The 19,059-nt window shown below is 40.5% G+C and overlaps 1 protein-coding gene across 3 annotated transcripts in view; it reads left to right on the top strand.

The window, feature by feature from the left end:
• The window catches only part of UBE2B (ubiquitin conjugating enzyme E2 B), an 18,494-nt gene extending 4,372 nt beyond the window's left edge, over positions 1-14,122 (top strand). Inside the window, exons 3-6 of one of the 3 annotated variants that reach the window (XM_008065865.2) lie at positions 178-203; positions 4,915-5,004; positions 11,124-11,212; positions 12,815-14,122. In XM_008065865.2, coding sequence (XP_008064056.1) covers positions 178-203; positions 4,915-5,004; positions 11,124-11,212; positions 12,815-12,943 — 334 coding nt within the window. In that variant the 3' untranslated portion in view covers positions 12,944-14,122. Of the gene's footprint in view, positions 1-177; positions 204-4,914; positions 5,005-11,123; positions 11,219-12,814 lie in introns of all 3 variants that reach the window. The other 2 variants (XM_021716439.1, XM_008065866.2) reach the window with 2 other exon arrangements.
• The last annotated feature ends 4,937 nt before the right edge of the window (positions 14,123-19,059 follow it).

The following is a 19,059-nucleotide window of genomic DNA, read 5'->3' as shown; positions in this document are numbered from 1 at the left end:
AAAAAAAAAAAAAAAAACTCCACAAATCATCAGAATGAGCTTCTCTTTTTCTATGGAAGTTTATTGTTTCCATACTTGAATATTAGGAAAAAGAAGAATGAAAAACTTAATTTTATTTATTTATTTTTTTAATCAAGGGAAAAACTTAATTTTAATAAGAAATCTTCTTGTTTTCAGACCAGAAGGGACACCCTTTGAAGATGGTAAGTCATACTTGCTAAGTTTCCCATAATATTGAGAGGGTGCTTTTTAGTAGGAAATTGTAACACCAACAGATCTACTTGAATCCATTTTTTATTATTAATAGTCTTGAGTTAAAACCAAAAGAAGCTACTAAGAACTTATAGTTTATAAGAAACTTTTTCCCCTGTCAGCTTGGTAACCTCCATTGCCAGTTACCTGTTATTTTGATATTTTTCTGTAGAACTGTAAGCCTAGATGGTGGGATATGTGTTGAGGAGACTTTATATTTAGGTGGCCTTTACAGCATGATAAAGAGATCCCTGAGGCAAACACCAGGAGGGTGTAAATCATGCTTTTTTCACTTCGTTGCCTAAGTTGATAGGATGTTGAGCTGAAATTTTTCTTAAATATACATTGCTGCCAGTAGCTTTGAGTACTACTGGCAGTTAATATCCATAAGTAGTTAGCATTTTGCATAAGTTTTTGCTTCTTAAATTGCGTATTTTACCAGGAGCCAGGAAGATGGGAAACTAGTTCTAATAACGTATGTGTAAGTGAATTTGTCAAATTGATTTTAACCAGGTATGTAAATTTTCCCTAGTCATAGTATGGATTTTAAGAAATTGTTAAACAACTTTACTACAGTTAACAAAATGACTTCAGAATTAATCCATCAAGAATATTTGTGCAAGAATATTGACTGTAGCATTATTTGTAAGGAGATAAACTGAAAGCCCATTAGGGGAAATGGTTAAGCAAATTATGATATATCTGGACTCTAGTATTGTATACATGTTAAAGAATAAGGTAGATTTGAACATAAGTCTTAGGACAAAAGGTTGTAGAATAATGTTTCTTGTAGCATCACATCTTTTTTTTTTTGGAGTTGGAGTCTCACTCTGTCACCCAGGCTGGAGTGCAGTGGCACGCTCCTGGCCTCCGCAGGCTAGACCTGTTGGGCTCAGGTGATCTTCTGCCTCAGCCTTTCAAGTAGCCGGAACTATGGGTGCACACTACTGTGCCCGGCTAATTTTTGATTTATTCTAGGGAGAAGGTCTTCCCAAGTTGCACGGGCTGGTCTCGAACCCATGGGCTCACGCAATCCACTCACTTTGGCCTCCCAAAGTGCTGGGATTACAGACTGAGCCACCGAGCCTTGCCAGTATCACATCTTTATAAAGTGTGTGTGTGTGTGTGTGTGTGTGCGCGCGCGCGCGCTAGTTATAAAGGGTTATGTACCATACTGTTATCTTTGATTATCTTTAGGTGAGAGTAAGAAATTCAAGGAGATACATAAAGTTCTCAAGTGTGGTTCATAAACATCCCTAAGGATCTCTCAGATCCTTTTAGGGAATCCATGCGATCAACACGCTTCATACTCCTGTGTTGAAATTTGCATTGATAGTGTAAAAGCAGTGGTGGCTACAATTGCTTCTAAGCAGTTTGGCATCTTAGAACAAGACAATGGTATCAGACTGTACGAGTAGTCATTGTATTGGTTGCGTTTTAAAAGATGCCAGTTTTACTTTAAAGTGCCTTGACACAGTAGAAATTATTAGTATTATGTAGCTCTGGCCCTTGAGTGTATTTTTTTTTTTTTGAGTCAGAGTCTCACTCTGTCACCCAGTATGGAGGACAGAGGCACACTTACTGCCACCGCAGCCTTGACTTGCTGGGCTCAGATGATCCTTCCACCTCAGCCTTCCAAGTAACTGGAACTACAGGCGTGCACTACCACACCTGGCTTATTTTTTTTATTTTTTTTTATTTTTTGAGTTGGAGTCTCACTGTCGCCCAGACCGGAGTGCAGTGGCTGCTCCCGGCCACCGCAGCCTCGACCTGCTGGGCTCCGGCGATCCTTCCGCCTCAGCCTTCCAAGTAGCCGGAACTACAGTCACACACTACCACGCCCAGCTAGTTTTTTGATTTATTGTAGAGATGAGGTCTTGCCTGCCCAGGCTGGTCTCAAACCCACGGGCTCAGGTAATCCACTCACCTGAACCTCCCAAAGGCGTGGGATTACAGACTGAGCCACCGAGCCCGGCTTATTTTTTGATTTATTGTAGAGACGAGGAAGGCTACTTGGAAGGCTGAGGCATAAGGATCACCTGAGAGTCCAGCAGGTTGAGGCTGCAGTGGCAGTCAGCGTGCTACTGCCCTCCAGCCTAGACGACAGAGTGAGGCTCCAAATAAAACAACAACCACAACTAAACTTATCATTTCTTCTTTGGTGTGAGTTCAGAAAAGAATCTCAACATCATATTACTTAATGTATTCAAGTTCCATAATATATTTTAATGGATTTAATTATAATTTAAAATAAAGCTTATTGATTATTTAAAAATATCTACAGTTATCTGAAAAGGCTATTAAAATATTTTTTCATGTTCATGTGTGGTTGGATTTTCTTCATGTACTTCAGTGAAATAGCGTATTGTAATAGATTGAGTACAGAAACAGATAAGAGACTCCAGCAGTCTTCTGAAAAGCAGTCATAAAGAGAGTTGTACCAGGCGTGGTGGCTCACGCCTGTAATCCCAGCACTTTGGGAGGCGAAGTCAAAAGAGAGAGTTGCAAAAATATAAAATAATGCTTATACTTCTTACTTTTTGAGGGGGAAATATTTTTCATTAAATATATTAGGTTGTATAATGGATTTGCAAGTTTTTAAAAATGAATTAATGAACTTTAAGATTTTCTGAGTTAAAAATTTCTAATACCAAAAAATCAGTAGGTAGAACCAGTAGTGTGCTAGAGGCAACCTGTATTGATTCATGAGAGAGAGCTAACTGTTAAAATTTCAGGAATTTTTACAAGTTGGTTATTAAAGAACCATTGTTTGTTTTGTAGAACCATTGTTTGTTTTGTTTTTGAGTCGGAGTCTCACTCTGTCACCCAGGCTGGAGTGCAGTGGCACGCTCACAGCTACCACAGCCTCAATCTGTAGGACTCAGGTGATTCTTCCACTTCAGCCTCCCAATTAGCTGGAACTATAGGCTGGCGTCACCACGCCCAGCTAATTTTTTGATATATGTATTTATAAAACCATTGTTTTATAAATTATATAAAAACACAGTTTTAAAAAAATTTGTAAGTGATTAATATGTGCCTGTCATCACTTTCTGTTTGTTTGGCCATATTGGTCTATTTATGGGTGCTCTTAAAGGTTATTCCTGTCTTTGTATTTCAATGGTAGAAATACTGTAAGATGGTATGCTATTGCAAGTATCTCTTCCCAGCTTCATGTTCCATGAATTCACACTGGAAGTTTGGATATGGTGGGACTAAGAGTATAAAGGAGTCCAAGACCAAAAGCTTAAGGATAGCTGCTTCATATTTGTTTTTGCTTGAAATTTTACATTCTACAAGCTGCTACTTTTGTAATTAAAGAAAATTAAAACATAAACTTTGAAAATATATCATTAGGCATAGAGCTAACTTTATAATAAGCTGTATGCTTCAGAGTACCTCTATTGATACATGTCAAAATATGAAATAGAAATTACCTTTGGTTTGTTTGTATCATTGGCCTACCAATCCCAAATTTCCAAACAACAAAATGAAGGAGGTAAAATTTATATACCAAACATATGACCAGTGAAGATATAATATATATAGCCAGGAGCTTAGAATTTAGGCTGAGAAAGAGTGGTTTGTTTTTAAATGCATTGATGACATAAGGAAAGAACCTTGTAAAGACATCTGGAATGGTTTAAAGTTTTATTGACTTCATTAGAAATAAGTCTCAACTTACTGAGTATGTCCAAGGAGTTGTAGTTGGAAGGCTTCTTCAACCTTCAGGTGGCTTTCCTCTAAATAAAAGGGCTCTTGATAGTCAAATAAGCCAAACGAATCTATAAAGACAGTCATGAAACTATTAATGGTTAAATACTGGATTAGAATGACTGAAATGTACCATGTTGGTGTATAACCAAAAATAGTTATTTTTAAAAGTAGGCAGTTACACTAAGCTTAATGATTCTTGACATATTTGAATGAAGGGATTGGTGTGGGGACAGAACTGATTTTCACCAAAGCATCCATGCCTCCAATCTGGATCCTTTACTGTTTGATAGTCAGCCCCTCACAGAATTACGGCATCCCCCTTCTAAGCTGTAATGTTCCTCAAGTGTGCATTTTAAATCTTGGTAGCTAGGGCCTAGTTGCCTTCTAAAAATATGACAGTTAACACTTCCACCAAAAGCATAAGAATGTGCCTGTCCCCCAGCTGCTGCGAATGCTTTGTGTTATCAATTTAACATAAATAGAGGTATATTTAGTATGTTTTGTGTGCTAAACCAAAGTTGACATACTAACTTTTGTGTGGTTGTGTAAAAACCAGTAATGGGCCGAGCTCAGTGGCTCAGCCTGTAATCCCAGCACTTTGGGAGGCCGAGGTGAGTGGATTGCCTGAGCCCTCGGATTCGAGACCCACCCAGGCAACTTGGCGAGACCTCGTCTCTACAATAAATCAAAAATTAGCCGAGTGTAGTAGCACACACCTATAGTTCTGGCTACTTGGAAGGCTAAGGCGGAAGGATCGCTGGAACCCAGCAGGGCAAGGCTGCGGTGGCTCGGAGCGTGCCACTGCAGTCTGGGCGACAGAGTGAAAATCTAATTAAAAAAAAAACAAAAAACAACAGTAATGGTTATGGGGTTGAGAACTGATTGAAGAGATTAAAAAGTTGTGTTTGTCTTTACTACAATTGTTTTGGTTTGTTTTCTATCTAGGTACTTTTAAACTAGTAATAGAATTTTCTGAAGAATATCCAAATAAACCACCAACTGTTAGATTTTTATCCAAAATGTTTCATCCAAATGGTAAGTAGCAATTTATTAGACCTTGCAAATGATAAAGGGGGAAAGAGTTTTAGGTCTTGCCACTTACTTTTCACCAACTTACAGGTGTTGCTTTCATGTCAATGTTAGCCATATTTTTGTAGCTGGAATCTTACCAAGGTTCCAAATTTGAGCAATAGTTGTTTTTTTTTCTTTTCTTTTCTTTGAGTAGGAGTCTTACTGTCACCCAGGCTGGAATGCAGTGGCACACTCATGGCCACTGCAGCCAGCTCAGGCAGTCCTTCCACCTCAGTCTTCGAAGTAGTTGGAACCACAGGCATGCACCACCATGCCCAGCTTGTTTTGTTTCAATAACTTCTGAATTAAAAATAATGTGTAAGCTGAGCACAGCAGCACATGCCCATACTCTGACTTACACAGGACCTTGGCATAGTAGGATAACTTGAGCTCAGGAGTTTGAGGCCAACCTGGACAGCATAGCAAGACCCTGTTCTCTCTATTTATATTTTTATAATAAATTTTTATATATAAAATAAATACTGTAATATGTATTCATTTGTAGAAACGTGAAAGATACCAAAAAGAATTTGTTTGCTAAAATTTAGCTTTTAAGAAATAACACCTTTGGCCGGGCTCGGTGGCTCAGCCTGTAATCCCAGCGCTTTGCGAGACCAAGGAGAGTGGATTGCCTGAGCCCAAGCATTCAAGACCAGCCCGGGCAACTTGACAAGACCTCGTCTCTACAATAAATAAAAAATTAGCCAGGCATGGTAGCGTGTGCCTGTAGTTCCGACTGCTTGGAAGGCCGAAGTGAGAGAATCTCCTGAGTCCACCATGTCAACACTGGGGTGGCCATGAGTGAGGCACCGCATTCCAGCCTGGGTGACAGAGTAATAAATTTGGTCTTCCTTGATTTCTTGCTGTTTACATCTATTATATTTATATTCCTGGATTATAAATTACCATAGGATATACTTATCCAAAATCTTAAAGCTGCTTTTCATTCTCTTTTTTTAGATTAGAAAATGTGGTTTATTTAGAAAGTAATTTAGAGAGAGAGAGTAGATTCACTTCCCCAAGGTAGGGAAGGGGGCCAAAGCTCTAGGAGTCATGGTGGTCATAGTTCAAAGAGCCAGGTGGGCACACCAGAGTTTAACAAAGCAATGACCTCATCTCCTTTTCATTCTTATAGCCTGTGGCCATTTAAATGTGAGGTATTCTCCACCAGCTAACTTTCAGGAAGAACATTTTCAGAGATCCTCTTAATTGTGACTCTAGTACTGCAAACTACATAATAGAGCTTCTTGCTCAGAAGAGAGATGTGTTTGTGTATTTGGCCAAGACAGGTTTGATTTTATTTTGTTTATGTTTTGGGGAGATTCTCAAGTCACTTACACCTTATTCCACTGTAGATTTATCTGGCTTAGACTTGACATTGAATCAAACCAAACACATTTTAGTAAGGGAATCTTTCCAACCAAGGGAGGAAAGACTATTTAGAATGAGTAGGAGGTATATGTGAATAGATGTAGGATTATCACCTTCAGCAAATTTATAAGAAAATAAAAGCTGGGCATGGTGGCTCACACCTGTAATCTCAGCACATTGGGAGGCTGAGGCGAGAGGATTGCCTTAGTCCAGGGGTTCGAGACCAGCCTGGGCAACTTGGTGAGACTTCGTCTCTACAATGAATCAAAAAATTAGTTGGGCATGGTGATGTGTACCTGTGCCTCTCTACTTGGAAGGCTGAGGTAGAAGGGTCACCTGAGCCCAGCAGGTCAAGGCTGTGGTGGCTGTGATCGTGCCACTGCACTCTAGCCTGGGTGACAGTGAGATTCTGACAAAAAAATGGATGGATGGATGGATGAAAGCAATCAACCTTGAGCAGCCAACCGCCTTTGTTTTGCTAAACTCTGGTGTGTCCACATGGCTCTCTGAGCTACTGCTGCCCTGTTTCTTAGGTTTGGCCCCTTCCCCTACTTTAGGGAGGTTAATCTCTCTATATACTCTCCTCTCTTTCTAATTTACTTTCTAAATAAACTATATTTTTAAAAAAAAAAAGAAAATAATGTATTTAGTTTTCTCATCTCTTCATATTTATAGCATGGTTTCCCTTTTTTCTGCTAGGAGTACTTTATTTAACGTTTTTTTTGTTTTTTGAGTTGGAGTCTTACTCTTTCACCCATGCCGGAGGGCAGTGGCACGCTCCCAGCCACCGTAGTCTCAACCTGCTGGGTTCCTGTGATCTGTTTGCCTCAGCCTTCCTAGTAGCTGAAGTGCCACCAAACCTGGATAATTTTTTGATTTATTGTAGAGATAAGGTCTCGCCAGGTTGCCCAGGCTGGTCTCAAACTCGTGGACTCACACAGTCCTCTGACCTTGGCCTCCCACAGTGCTGGGATTATAGGCATAGGTGTGAACCACCACTCCCGGTGTTATTATTTAACCTTCTGATACACATTTTTAAAAAACATTCATTGAAATAAAAATTTACAGAATCATAATATTCACTCATTTAAATTGTACAGTTTAGCCAGGCTCAGTGGCTCAGCCTGTAATTCCTCGCTTTGGGAGGCTGAGGTGAGTGGACTGCCTGAGCCCACGGGTTCGAGACCCGCCTGGGCAACTTGGCAAGACCTCATCTCTACAATAAATCAAAAAATTAGCCGGGCATGGTAGCGTGCGCCTGTGGTTCCAGCTACTTGGAAGGCTGAGGCGGAAAGATCGCCGGAGCCCAGCAGGTCGAGGCTGCAGTGGCCAGGAGCGGCTACTGCACTCCAGTCTGGGCGACAGAGTGAGACTCCAACTCAAAAAAAAAAAAAAAAAATTGTACAGTTTGATAGTTTTTAGTACAGTCACAGAGTTTGCACCGTCATCACCACTATAATTGTAGAACAACAAAAAATCCCATAGCTATTCTATCATCAGTCATTTCCCGATTTTCCCAACGCCCCGCCATCCAAGATAACCACTAATTTACTTTCTCACTAGATTTAACTATTCTAAATATTTCACGTAAGTAGACTCTTACAGTAATATGGTCCTTTGTGATTGACTTCTTTCACTTAGCATAAAGTTTTCAGTGTTCATCTATATTATAAAATGTATCTGGCCAGGCACTGTAGCTCACACTGTAGCACTTTAGGAGGCTGAGGCAAGAGGATTGCTTAAGCCCAAGAGTTCACGACCAGCCTGGGCAACATAGCAGAGACCTTGTCTCTTAAAAAGATAAAAAAACAGCTAGATGCAGTGTCTCTTGCCTGTAATCCCAGCACTTTAGGGGGCATAGGTGAGAGGATTGCCTGAGCTCCGGGGTTCGAGATCAGACTGGGCAACTTGATGAGACCTTGTCTCTACAATATATATATTTTTTAAATTAGCCAGTTGTGGGGGTGCACACTGTAGTTCCAGCTACTTGGAAGGCTAAGGTGGAAGGATCACCTGAGCCCAGCAGGCTGAGGCTGCAGTAGCAGTGAGTGTACCACTGCACTTCAGCCTAGGTAACAGAGTAAGACTCCTACTAAAAAAAGAAATAAAAAGAAATAAAAAATGAATGCATCTGTACTTCATTTTTAAGTTGCAGAATAATGTTCCATTGTGTGTATATACTACATTTTATCTATCCAATCATTAGCTAATAGATGTTTAGGTTCTAGTTATTTTGTTCAAAACTTTAAAAATTATTTTGTACTTTTATGGGTTTTATAGATGTGCTGATTTTTGCTTTGGGTGGCTAAGTTTGAAATGTTTCTGTGGGATAGATAGTAAGCAGTTGACTATGCTACTTTGAAGCTGAGTGACAGATCTGGGCTGAGGCCAACAATTGGGAGTACTGAGCACATGGACAGTAACTAAGGCCACAGGAGTGAACAGCGTTGCCCAGAAGGAGGTATAAAGTATTAGAAGGTAGAGGGTGTAGGCTAGAGCCATGAGGAATGACAGTATTTAAGTGTGATTTGCTCCCCTCTCTCCAAGAAAGCCTCAGTTATCCCTGTTTTTATGTAGTGTTCTAGCTTGCTCCATGAAGCTTTCCACAGTTGGCAGTATCTATAACTTTTAAGTGCATTTGCCCCTTGTCAGCGTAGCAATTCTACTTCTGGAAGTTTTTCCTACAGTTATATAGTCTCCTGTGTAAAAATTTACAATCATTTCTTGTATTTTGATGTAATCATTCTGAGACTTTTAATACATGCTAATCCCTTGATTTTTTTTATTATAAAAGGACTGTATACGCATTGCAAAAATAAATCATAAATGCAAGGAATGGTAAAGAAAATAAGATTCATAATTTTATTGCAGATAGCCACTACTTATATTTTGACAGTCTTGCAAATGTTTTTGTGACTACATATACTACAAATGAAAATATTTACTTATGGTTTTTTACATAAGAAGAGTAGATATGTATCATTTCTGGTGATTACATTTGAATGGTTATATGAATGTACAATCTTTTTTTGAGTTGACAGTATTTAAGTGTCTCATTTTGTTGCCCAAGCCAGAGGCCAGTCATATGAACACAGCTCATAGCAGACTTCTCCTGAGCTCAGACAATTCTTCCGCCTCAGCCTCCTGGGTAGCTGAGGCTACGAAGCATGCCCACCATGCCCAGCTAATTTTTTTAGTTTTTGTAGAGACGCGGTTTCGTTATGTTGTCTTGAACTCCCGGGTTCAAGTAGTGCTCCCACCTTGGCCTGCCAAAGTGTTGGGATTACAGGTGTGAGCCACTGCACCTGGCCCAACCAATCCCCTCTTTATGGACCACAAGGAGTTTCCAGTTTTTCACTCTTATAAATAGTATTATAGTGACTGTCCTGTAAATGTATCTTTGTGAGCCGGGCTCGGTGGCTCAGCCTGTAATCCCGCGCCTTTGGGAGGCTGAGGTGAGTGGATTGCCTGAGCCCGCGGGTTCAAGACCCGCCTGGCCAACTTGGCGAGACCTCATCTCTACAATAAATCAAAAAATCAGCCAGGTGTGGTAGTGCATGCCTGTAATTCCGGCTTCTCAGAAGGCTGAGGCGGAAGGATTGCCAGAGCCTAGCAGGTCAAAGCTGTGGCGGCCGGGAGCGGCCACTGCACTCCTGTCTGGGCGACAGAGTGAGACTCCAACTCAAAAAAAAAAAATGTATCTTTGTGTACCATTATTATTTCCTTATAATTCCTAGGAGTGGAATTGTTATGTCAATAAACAAGCAGTTTTTCAAGTGCTTTATTTAAGAATATTTAGAAGCCAGGCTCGGTGGCTCAGCCTGTAATCCCAGCGCTTTGGGAGACTGAGGTGAGTGGATTGCCTGAGCCCGTGGGTTTGAGACCTGCCCAGGCAACTTGGCAAGACCTCATCTCTACAATAAATCAAAAATGAGCCGGGCGTGGTAGCGCGCGCCTGTAGTTCCAGCTACTTGGAAGGCTGAGGCGGAAGGATCGCCGGAGCCCAGCAGGTCGAGGCTCCGGTGGCTTCAGACTTCAGTCTGGGCGACGGAGTGAGACTCCAACTCAAAAAAAATAAAAATAAAAAAAATAAAAGAATATTTAGAAATACAGAATTTAAACAGATTGCTCTATGATATATGTTGAAAAAATGTAACTCAGCCTCCTGATGATAAGGTGCTATCTTAGTCCATTTTATGCTATAACAGAATAACAGAGACTAGGTAATAATTTATAAACAACAGGTTATTGGGCCCATAGTTCTGGAGACTGGGAAGTGCAAAAGCATGGCACTGGTATCTGGTGAGGGCCTTCGTGCTGTGGCATCACATGGTGGAAGGCAGAAGGACAGTGAGCATACAAGACAGGAAACTAAGCAAAACTCAGTCTTCTATTAGGAGCCCACTCCTGCCATAATTTGTCCATTCATGCGGGCAGAACCCCATGACCTAATCACCTCTTAAAGGTTCCACCCCTCAACACTTAACAGTGGCTATTAAGTTTCAAAAATGAGTTTTGGAGGTGCGATCCATAGCAGGTATAAAATAAAGATTTTAATTTTGAGACAGGTTTTCCTGTGAGACAGAGGGTGTAGTTATTACCAAATACTTAAAATTTCTGACTAAAGCAAGCATTCTATTTGTGGTAAAGATTTCTCTTAACTGTTAGAGATGACAAAATTCATATGTAACCAATTAGTGTTGTCCTTACAGTGTATGCTGATGGTAGCATATGTTTAGATATCCTTCAGAATCGATGGAGTCCAACATATGATGTATCCTCTATCTTAACATCAATTCAGGTAAGTGTGTGTTAGGGTGTGTCACAATTTTTCAGTGTTCATTGGGATATAGTCAATTCCTTTTAAGAGCAATCTAAAGACCATACAAACAAACTAACCTCCCTAGTACCCAGGTAACCAATGGCAGAACTCAGACAAGAACCCCATGATTTTCAGCTATCTACTCTGCTATTTCATTAGTGACTACATGTGATGCAGTCCACAAATCCCTTTACTGATCATGTGTAAATTACATGTTCTCACAGGTCAAACTTAATTTGTGCCCATGAAGCATAGCCAGAGGTGTGGGAAATAAAATCTTTTTGGGGAGAAATAAAAATGATTGCTAGGAAAAACTATAGGGACCTCAAACTGCCAGGGGCTGAGAAGCATTGAGTATGTTACCCCATCCAAGAAATTACATTTTAAAATAGAGAGAAGGCAGGCACTGTGGATGCCTGTAATCCTAGCACTTGGGGAGGCAGAGATGAGAGGATTACCTGAACTCAGGGGTTCAAGAACAGCATGGGCAACATGGCGAAACCTCATCTCTACAATAAGTGAAAAAATTAGCCGGGCGTAGCGGCACGTGCCTGTGATTCCAGCTGCTTGGAAGACTGAGGTAGGATTGCTTGAGCCCAGCAGGTTAAGGCTGTGGTGGCCATGAGCATGCCACTGCACTCTAGCCTGGGTGACAGTGAAACTCTGACTCAAAGAAAAAAGAGAGCGATAGAAAGTATTTTAACTATTTGCCAAAGTCTGGCAGTATATCTTAGAATAAACTTTGATTGAATTTTGGAGGGTGGAGTGAGTGATGTTTTAGTTATATGGATCTTAAAGGAGTAGAAATAACATTTTGGTTTGTGACTGTCTTTTTAATTTTCTATCAAATTTATTTAATTTTAGACATCTTATAAGCATAGTTTTCAGGCTGGGTATGGTGATTCATACCTATAATCCCAATACTTTGGGAGGCGAAGTGAGAGGATTGCCTGAGTTCAGGGGTTTGAGACCAGCTTGGGCAACTTGGCAAGACCTCGTCTCTACAGTAAATCAAAAAATTAGCCGGGCATGGTAGCGCATACCTGTGGTTCCAGCTACTTGGAAGGCTGATGTGGAAGGATTGCCTGAGCCCAGCAGGTCGAGGCTGCGGAGGCCATCAAGCATGCCACTGCACTCCAGCCTGGGCGACAGAGATTCCAACTTAAAAAAAAAAAACACATTGTTTTCATTGCTTACTATTTCATTCCCTCCTGGCTCAATGGCTAAATGTATAGAGTTTAGCTTTGCAAAATATTGGTATAAGGTAAGCTGTTTATCTTCTTGGTTAATGAGAGTCTCAGTATGCTGATATCCTTTTCCAATTTCTTTGAAATTAGCGGTCTTATGGCAATTGAGAACTATTTGTTTTGGAAGCTTAAGTTCTTTAGCAGCAGGAAGCCTCTTACTATAGAATTTATTAAGCCATTTTCTTAAAGGTATTTAGACCTAAAAATATGTGAGACATACTAATCTCTAAAATAATTTCTGTTGTTTTGTGTAAATTTTCTGTATTCCATATCTGACCCGTTCGTGTAAAGAATAACTCTGCAAATTTGTTTTTTCTTCTCTCTTTCCTTCCAGTCTCTGCTGGATGAACCGAATCCAAACAGTCCAGCCAATAGCCAGGCAGCACAGCTTTATCAGGAAAACAAACGAGAATATGAGAAAAGAGTTTCTGCCATTGTTGAACAAAGCTGGAATGACTCATAATAGACAACTGGTCTGTTAATCTTTTTCATCATTGTTGTGTATAATTTACCTCTCAGTAGAAAGGCTAACAAGTTTTAAGTGCCACCGGTTTTAAGGATTCTGCAGAAAAAAAAGAAAAAAGTCCTTCAGTTTAGAACCTACAAAAGCTTGTGTATCTTGATTAATGTACTTTTTATTGCATGGTGTGAACTAAGTTATTGCTGCATAAATTTGTAATATATCCTGTTTGTATTTTTTTCCAAGTGTATAATGTTGGTGTGGAGTTTTCATGACAGAATATACACATTTTGTAAATCTGTACTTTTTTCAAATATTGAATGCCTTATTTTTGAATTCTTTAGATTTTTAAATTGGAGAAAAGCACTTAAAGTTTTTTATATATGAATATTACATGTAAAGCTGTTAAAATACATAACTTCAGTGCAAGAGACTTTGTCACTTATTTCCTTATCTGTGTAGGAGGGGTTAATAAGTCTCTAGCTCTCCATCAATTGATAGTTTTATTTCCAATTCCAAAAGAACATATTTATATTTTATCGAGAAAGTCTTCAGATTTGATTTTAGATACCAATTACGTCTCCAACTTTATTTTCAACGTACCTATATTAATTTCAGTTGTGTAATTCTAGACATAACTAGTTTGATTCTACCCAACTCTGTATTTAGGCTACTTGTTATAGTTTCTTCATGCATTACTTACTGTTAAACTGTACCTTTTGCTATTTCACAGTTGTCACCTCTGCCACGAGCAGAGAACTGATGAAACCTATTTTGCTGCTTGGTAGCACCTTAAAAGGTTTTTAATTAATGAAGAAAGTGAAACCATAAACATTTGCCAAAAATTCATACCCCGTTATTAGCAATGAATTGGTTGCATTGGTTGGAGTAAGGCACATATTTGGAAGGAATCTTGGTGTAATTTAAATATTTGAAAACTACCTTTTAATGCAGTTGCATATCTGTTTATTCTGGGGAAATGTTTTTAACACCAGGGCCTGCTGAGTTGCTTTTTCTTGTGGAGATTTTTTTAATCTCCGAAGTTGTATAAAAGTTGTACTGCATCTTAGTTTACTGGATAAGTTTAAAACACAGTATTGTAGAAAGCTAATACAAAGCTATCCTATGCCTTCAAATAGTATAGAAAATGGAAAATATACAAGTAAATTCTGTTGAACCACCTGTGTAGTCTCTCTAGTAGTTAAAACAGCTATTTCAGTAACCCCAGGAGTTTCCTGTCATATCCATACTAGCCTAGGAATAAGTTTCTTTTCTATTGGAAGACTGGGTCACAGGGTGGAAATATCTATGCTTCTATTCATTAAGCAAAGTTTAACACTGAATGGATAAGTGCTGATGTTTCCCTTTAAAAGTTATTACATGGCAGATTCTCGGGTAAGTATGATCTTATACAAATGAAGGTTTACTCACTGAAACCATGACCCACGAAAAGATGCTTTATTTAAAAGTACTTTATGAAGCAGGGTGTGGTGGCTCACACTTGTAATCCCAGCACTTTGGGAGGTGGAAGTGAGAGGATTGCCCGAGCCTTTTGGGTTCAAGACCAGCCTGGGCAACATGGCAAGACCTCGTCTCTACAATAAATAAATAAAAAATTAGCTAGGTGTGGTGGTGCACACCTCTAGTTCCAGCTACTTGGAAGGCTGAGGCGGAAGGATTGCCTGAACCCAGCAGGTTGAGGCTGCGGTGCCTGTGAGCATGCTATTGCACTCCAGTTTGGAATACAGAGTGAGACTCCAACTCAAAAAAAAAAGCGTACATATATAAAAATACTTCTGGTTATATTAGGTGTGTGGTTCTTTTAAGTTTAGCTCCAAAACAAATTATAGACACTTCCATAACTCCTAGATTAAATACACGGTGGTTATGACGATCTCCCCTTTATTTCATTAAATGCTGTTTGGTTACTACTTCAGTATACATTTTTATTCCTAAATTGCTTTTTCCTTTCTCAGTTTAAAACTGGAACATTTCAAATATTAATAGATAATTACAAGTGAGTTACATCGCAGGGCTCGGTGGCTCAGCCTGTAAATCCCGCGCCTTTGGGAGGCTGAGGTGAGTGGATTGCCTGAGCCCACGGGTTTGAGACCTGCCTGGGCAACTTGGCGAGACCTCATCTCTACAATAAATCAAAAAAATTAGCCGGGCGTGGTAGTGCACACCTGTAGTTCCAGCTACTTGGAAGGCTGAGGCGGAAGGATCGCTGGAGCCCAGCAGGTCGAGGTTGCAGTGGCCGGAAGCGGCCACTGCACTCCAGTCTGGGCGACAGAGTGAGATTCCAACTCAAAAAAAAAAAAAAAGTGAGTTACATCTTACTTTGCAGGGAGATCAGCAAGTTACAACTCCAGAATTTCCCAACTGCATAAAACTCATAGCTGGTCCATAATCCTTTTGGAGAAAATGCTTAAGAAGGTTCCATCTTTAAGTAACTCATCATGATTTTTATTCTTCAGTCTTATTTCTTTGGTTGAATACCAGATATAACCCTTCAATTTATAAGGCTGTGTCAGGCCAAGCTCAGTGGGTCTGCCTGTAATCCCAGCACTTTGAGAAGCCAAGGCAAGTGGATTGCCTGAGTCTGCGAGTTTGAGACCAACCCGGGTAACTTGGCAAGACCTCATCTCTACAATAAAAAAAATTAGCCAGACATGGTAGCGTGCGCCTGTGGTTTGGGCTTGGAAGGCTGAGGCAGAAGGATCATGGCAGCCCAGCAGGTCAACGCTGGGGTGGCCGTGAGCGTGCCACTGTACTCCAGTCTGGGTAACTGAGACTCCAACTCAAAAAAAGCTGTCTACTTGAAACTCTAAGTCAGTTTTATTTATTTTTTTCATCTTATAAAAGTTTATTTACAAACATATCTAGTATGCCTTTCAAAAGTTTGATCTATTTTTCAGAGAGACTGCACATCTTTAAATGCTCTTTCATATCTGTTAAATGGATGAACTAAAAAAAATTTCTCATGCAGCTGGTGTCTTAACTATAAGAAAGGTGCAGCAAATCCAGATCCAAAGTACAAAGTCATCATAACTAGCTTGTTTTCCACTGAAAATGGCAAATTCTTCACCCAGCTCTGGTGACCTTCAGCTCTGGTTTAAGTTTTAAGCTGTAAACCCTACAACCATGGTCTCCAGGACCGCCCAGAGCTTTCTTGGGGTGGGGGGTGTTAGGTAGCTGAGCGAGGGAGGTCAGTCAGGCTCCCAACCCTGGTGGTGGTGTGTTAAACTGGCCTGCATCTGAACCCAGCTCCTGCTTGACTGCCCCGTGTCCAGGCAGCCTTGGGGTGAGTGAGTCTGTCAATTTTATAAATGTATGGTATAGCAAGAAGCTAGAGCTAAGGCATTTATGTTGCTACAAAGATAATATTGATGGATTTATGTTTAACTGCATTTATACATGCGTTCCCTATAACAACAACTCCAGCATAGGACAATCAAGCAAGGCACTATTCTAAGTACTTTTAACATATCTTATTTCATTTCAAATTCATTCACCTATGAGGGTAGGTACTATTACATTACAAATGAGGAATCTAGGTACAGAAGCGATGAAGTGACCTGCTCAAGTTCAAGCAGCCAATAAGTGATAGGCTAGAATTTGAACACAATCTGATCTTTTTTTTTTTTTTAGTTGGAGTCTCACTCTGTTGCCCAAACTGGAGTGCAGTGGCCGCTCCTGGCCACCGCAGCCTCGACCTGCTGGGCTCCAGCGATTCCTCCGCTCAGCCTTCCAAGTAGCTGGAACTACAGGTGCGCGCTACCACACCTGGCTGATTTTTTGATTAATTGTAGAGATGAGGTCTCGCCTCCCAGGCGGGTCTCGAACCCGCGGGCTCAGGCAATCTACTCACCTCAGCCTCCCAAAGGCGCGAAATTACAGGCTGAGCCACCGAGCCTGGCTGGCAATCCGATCTTTAAACCAGTAACTGGGCCAGGTCTGTTGGCTCAGGCTTTGGGAGGCCGAGGCGAGAGACCAGCCTAGACAACTTGGTGAGACTACCTCGTCGCTACAATAAATCACAAAAAAAACTAACCAGGCGTGGTGGTGTACATCTGTATTTCCAGCTACTTGAAGTGCTGAGGCGGAAGGATCACCTAAGCCCAGCAGGTTGAGGCTGCAGTGGCCATGAGTGTGCCACTGCACTCCAGCCTGGGTGACAAGACTGAGACTCCAGTTGTAAATAAATAAACCAGTAACGGTGCTATACTTTATGAGATGTGAAGGGATTGTGATTAGTTTTGGAAATTCTACTAAAATATTCATCCCAATTTGTAGAAATACTTCATTTGACTTAAGAGTTATATCCAGACTTGTATCTACTGCAATGAAAAGGTTTCTTTCGCTATCTTTTTTTTTTAATTTTAAAGTTTATTTGAACAAACAACAATTCACAAATTGGGCAGCTCTAAACCAGAAGCAGTTCAGGAGCTCCACCCACAGAGAGAAAGGGGGAGGCTTTTATAGAATGGACACAGAAGTTAAGCAAAGAAAGTATCTGATTGGTCACAGTTATACACTTGCCTTATTTGGTCTATCCCCATTGGAAAGTCCCTAGTTTTATTTATTTATTTTTATTTTAAATATGTGGGGTACAATTCAGGGTTATATATACAAATGTTCATTATGCAGGTACCCTTGTTGATAAAATGTGTCCCCCTCCCCAGGCAGTTTCATCATTTTCCACTTCTTTTAAAAATGTAAACAAGGCCATGCTCGGTGCGTGGATCACTTGAGCCTGCAGGTTCGAGATCCACCTGGACAACTTGGTGAGACCTTTTCTCTACAATAAATCAAAAATTAGCTGGGTGTGGTAGTGCACGCCTGTAATTCTGGCTGCTTGGAAGGCTGAGGCGGAAGGATTGCTGGAGCCCAGCAGGTCGAGGCTGTAGTGGCAGGGAGGGTGCCACTGTACTCCAGTCTGGGTGACAGTAAGACTCTAACTCAAAAAAAAAATAAGTCAAGTCTAGATATAGGAACACTTTTCCAATACCTGACAAAAGATGATGACTTATCAGTAAACCACAGTTTTCCCCTTCCTAGAAATGTCCTTGAGTCTATAGGACACCCCACACTGCCTCCCACCCATGTTTCATTAATGTGAATAACTTCTAGGACTGATTTAAAATCTTATTCAGGAAAGAAAGCTAGTAGAGGTGATGTTTTTTTGATTGGTTGGAGGTTTTTGAGTCAGAGCTTTACTCTGTCGCCCAGGCTGTAATGCAGTGGCACCCTCATGGTCACCTCAGCTTCGACCTGCTGGGCTCAGGCGATTCTTCTGCCTCAGCCTTCCAAGTAGCCGGAACCATGGGCACGTACCACCACACCCAGCTAGTTTTTTGATTTATTGTAGAGATGAGGTCTGGCCAAGTTACCCTGGCTGGTCCCAAACCCCTAGGCTCAGGCAATCCTAGCCTCTGTCTTTCAAAGTGCTGGGATTACAGGAGGTGTTGTATTTATTTACTAACAGTCTGTTTTGTGCTCAGAACCAAGTACCTGCCTACTAAGTTTATTCATTTAGTACTCTTTAAATAACCCTAGGGCTCATAGCACACTTTAGAGTTATGTCTAAGGTGTTTCATATCTCAATCCTCCCAAGTTTGGGGGGCTGTTAGGGTTAGATTTTGGGGTCTTGATGGTGTTTGAGACAGTTCCTTCTATTGCATTCAGCAATGCAAAGTCCCAGTGTGAATCTGTTATTTGGGGTTTATGCATGTAAATACAAAAGTCAATAGTTGGAAGGCAATTAAAGGTAAATTGTCCATAGTACAGGGGCCTTGTGCCAAGACAATAACTCTTACTTCAGGCTCTTTCTAGTCATGGGGGAAATAAGCTGTTTCAGCTAGGAAGAAAGATTACTTATCTTTAGTTATTCTACGATATGAAAGAGAGCAAAGTTATTACAAAATAAATTTTATTGTTGAAAGGATTGGCTTTTTCTCATTTGAAGAAAGAAGAGATAATTAAGTGGGTGTCCCATTCTTTCTTCAGTAAGTTCTCCCCACCATCACTACAGTTTTTTGGGGGTTTTTTTTTGGTTTTTTTTTTGAGTTGGCATCTCACTCTGTCGCCCAGACTGGAGTGCAGTGGCCACTCCCGGC

Source organism: Carlito syrichta, unplaced genomic scaffold (genome assembly GCF_000164805.1).
Source record: "Carlito syrichta isolate Samal-C Ts95f unplaced genomic scaffold, Tarsius_syrichta-2.0.1 Scaffold308816, whole genome shotgun sequence".
Classification (NCBI taxonomy): Eukaryota; Metazoa; Chordata; class Mammalia; order Primates; family Tarsiidae; genus Carlito; species Carlito syrichta.
Note: the sequence above shows the minus strand (reverse complement) of the source record. Positions and strands in the feature narration are given on the sequence as shown.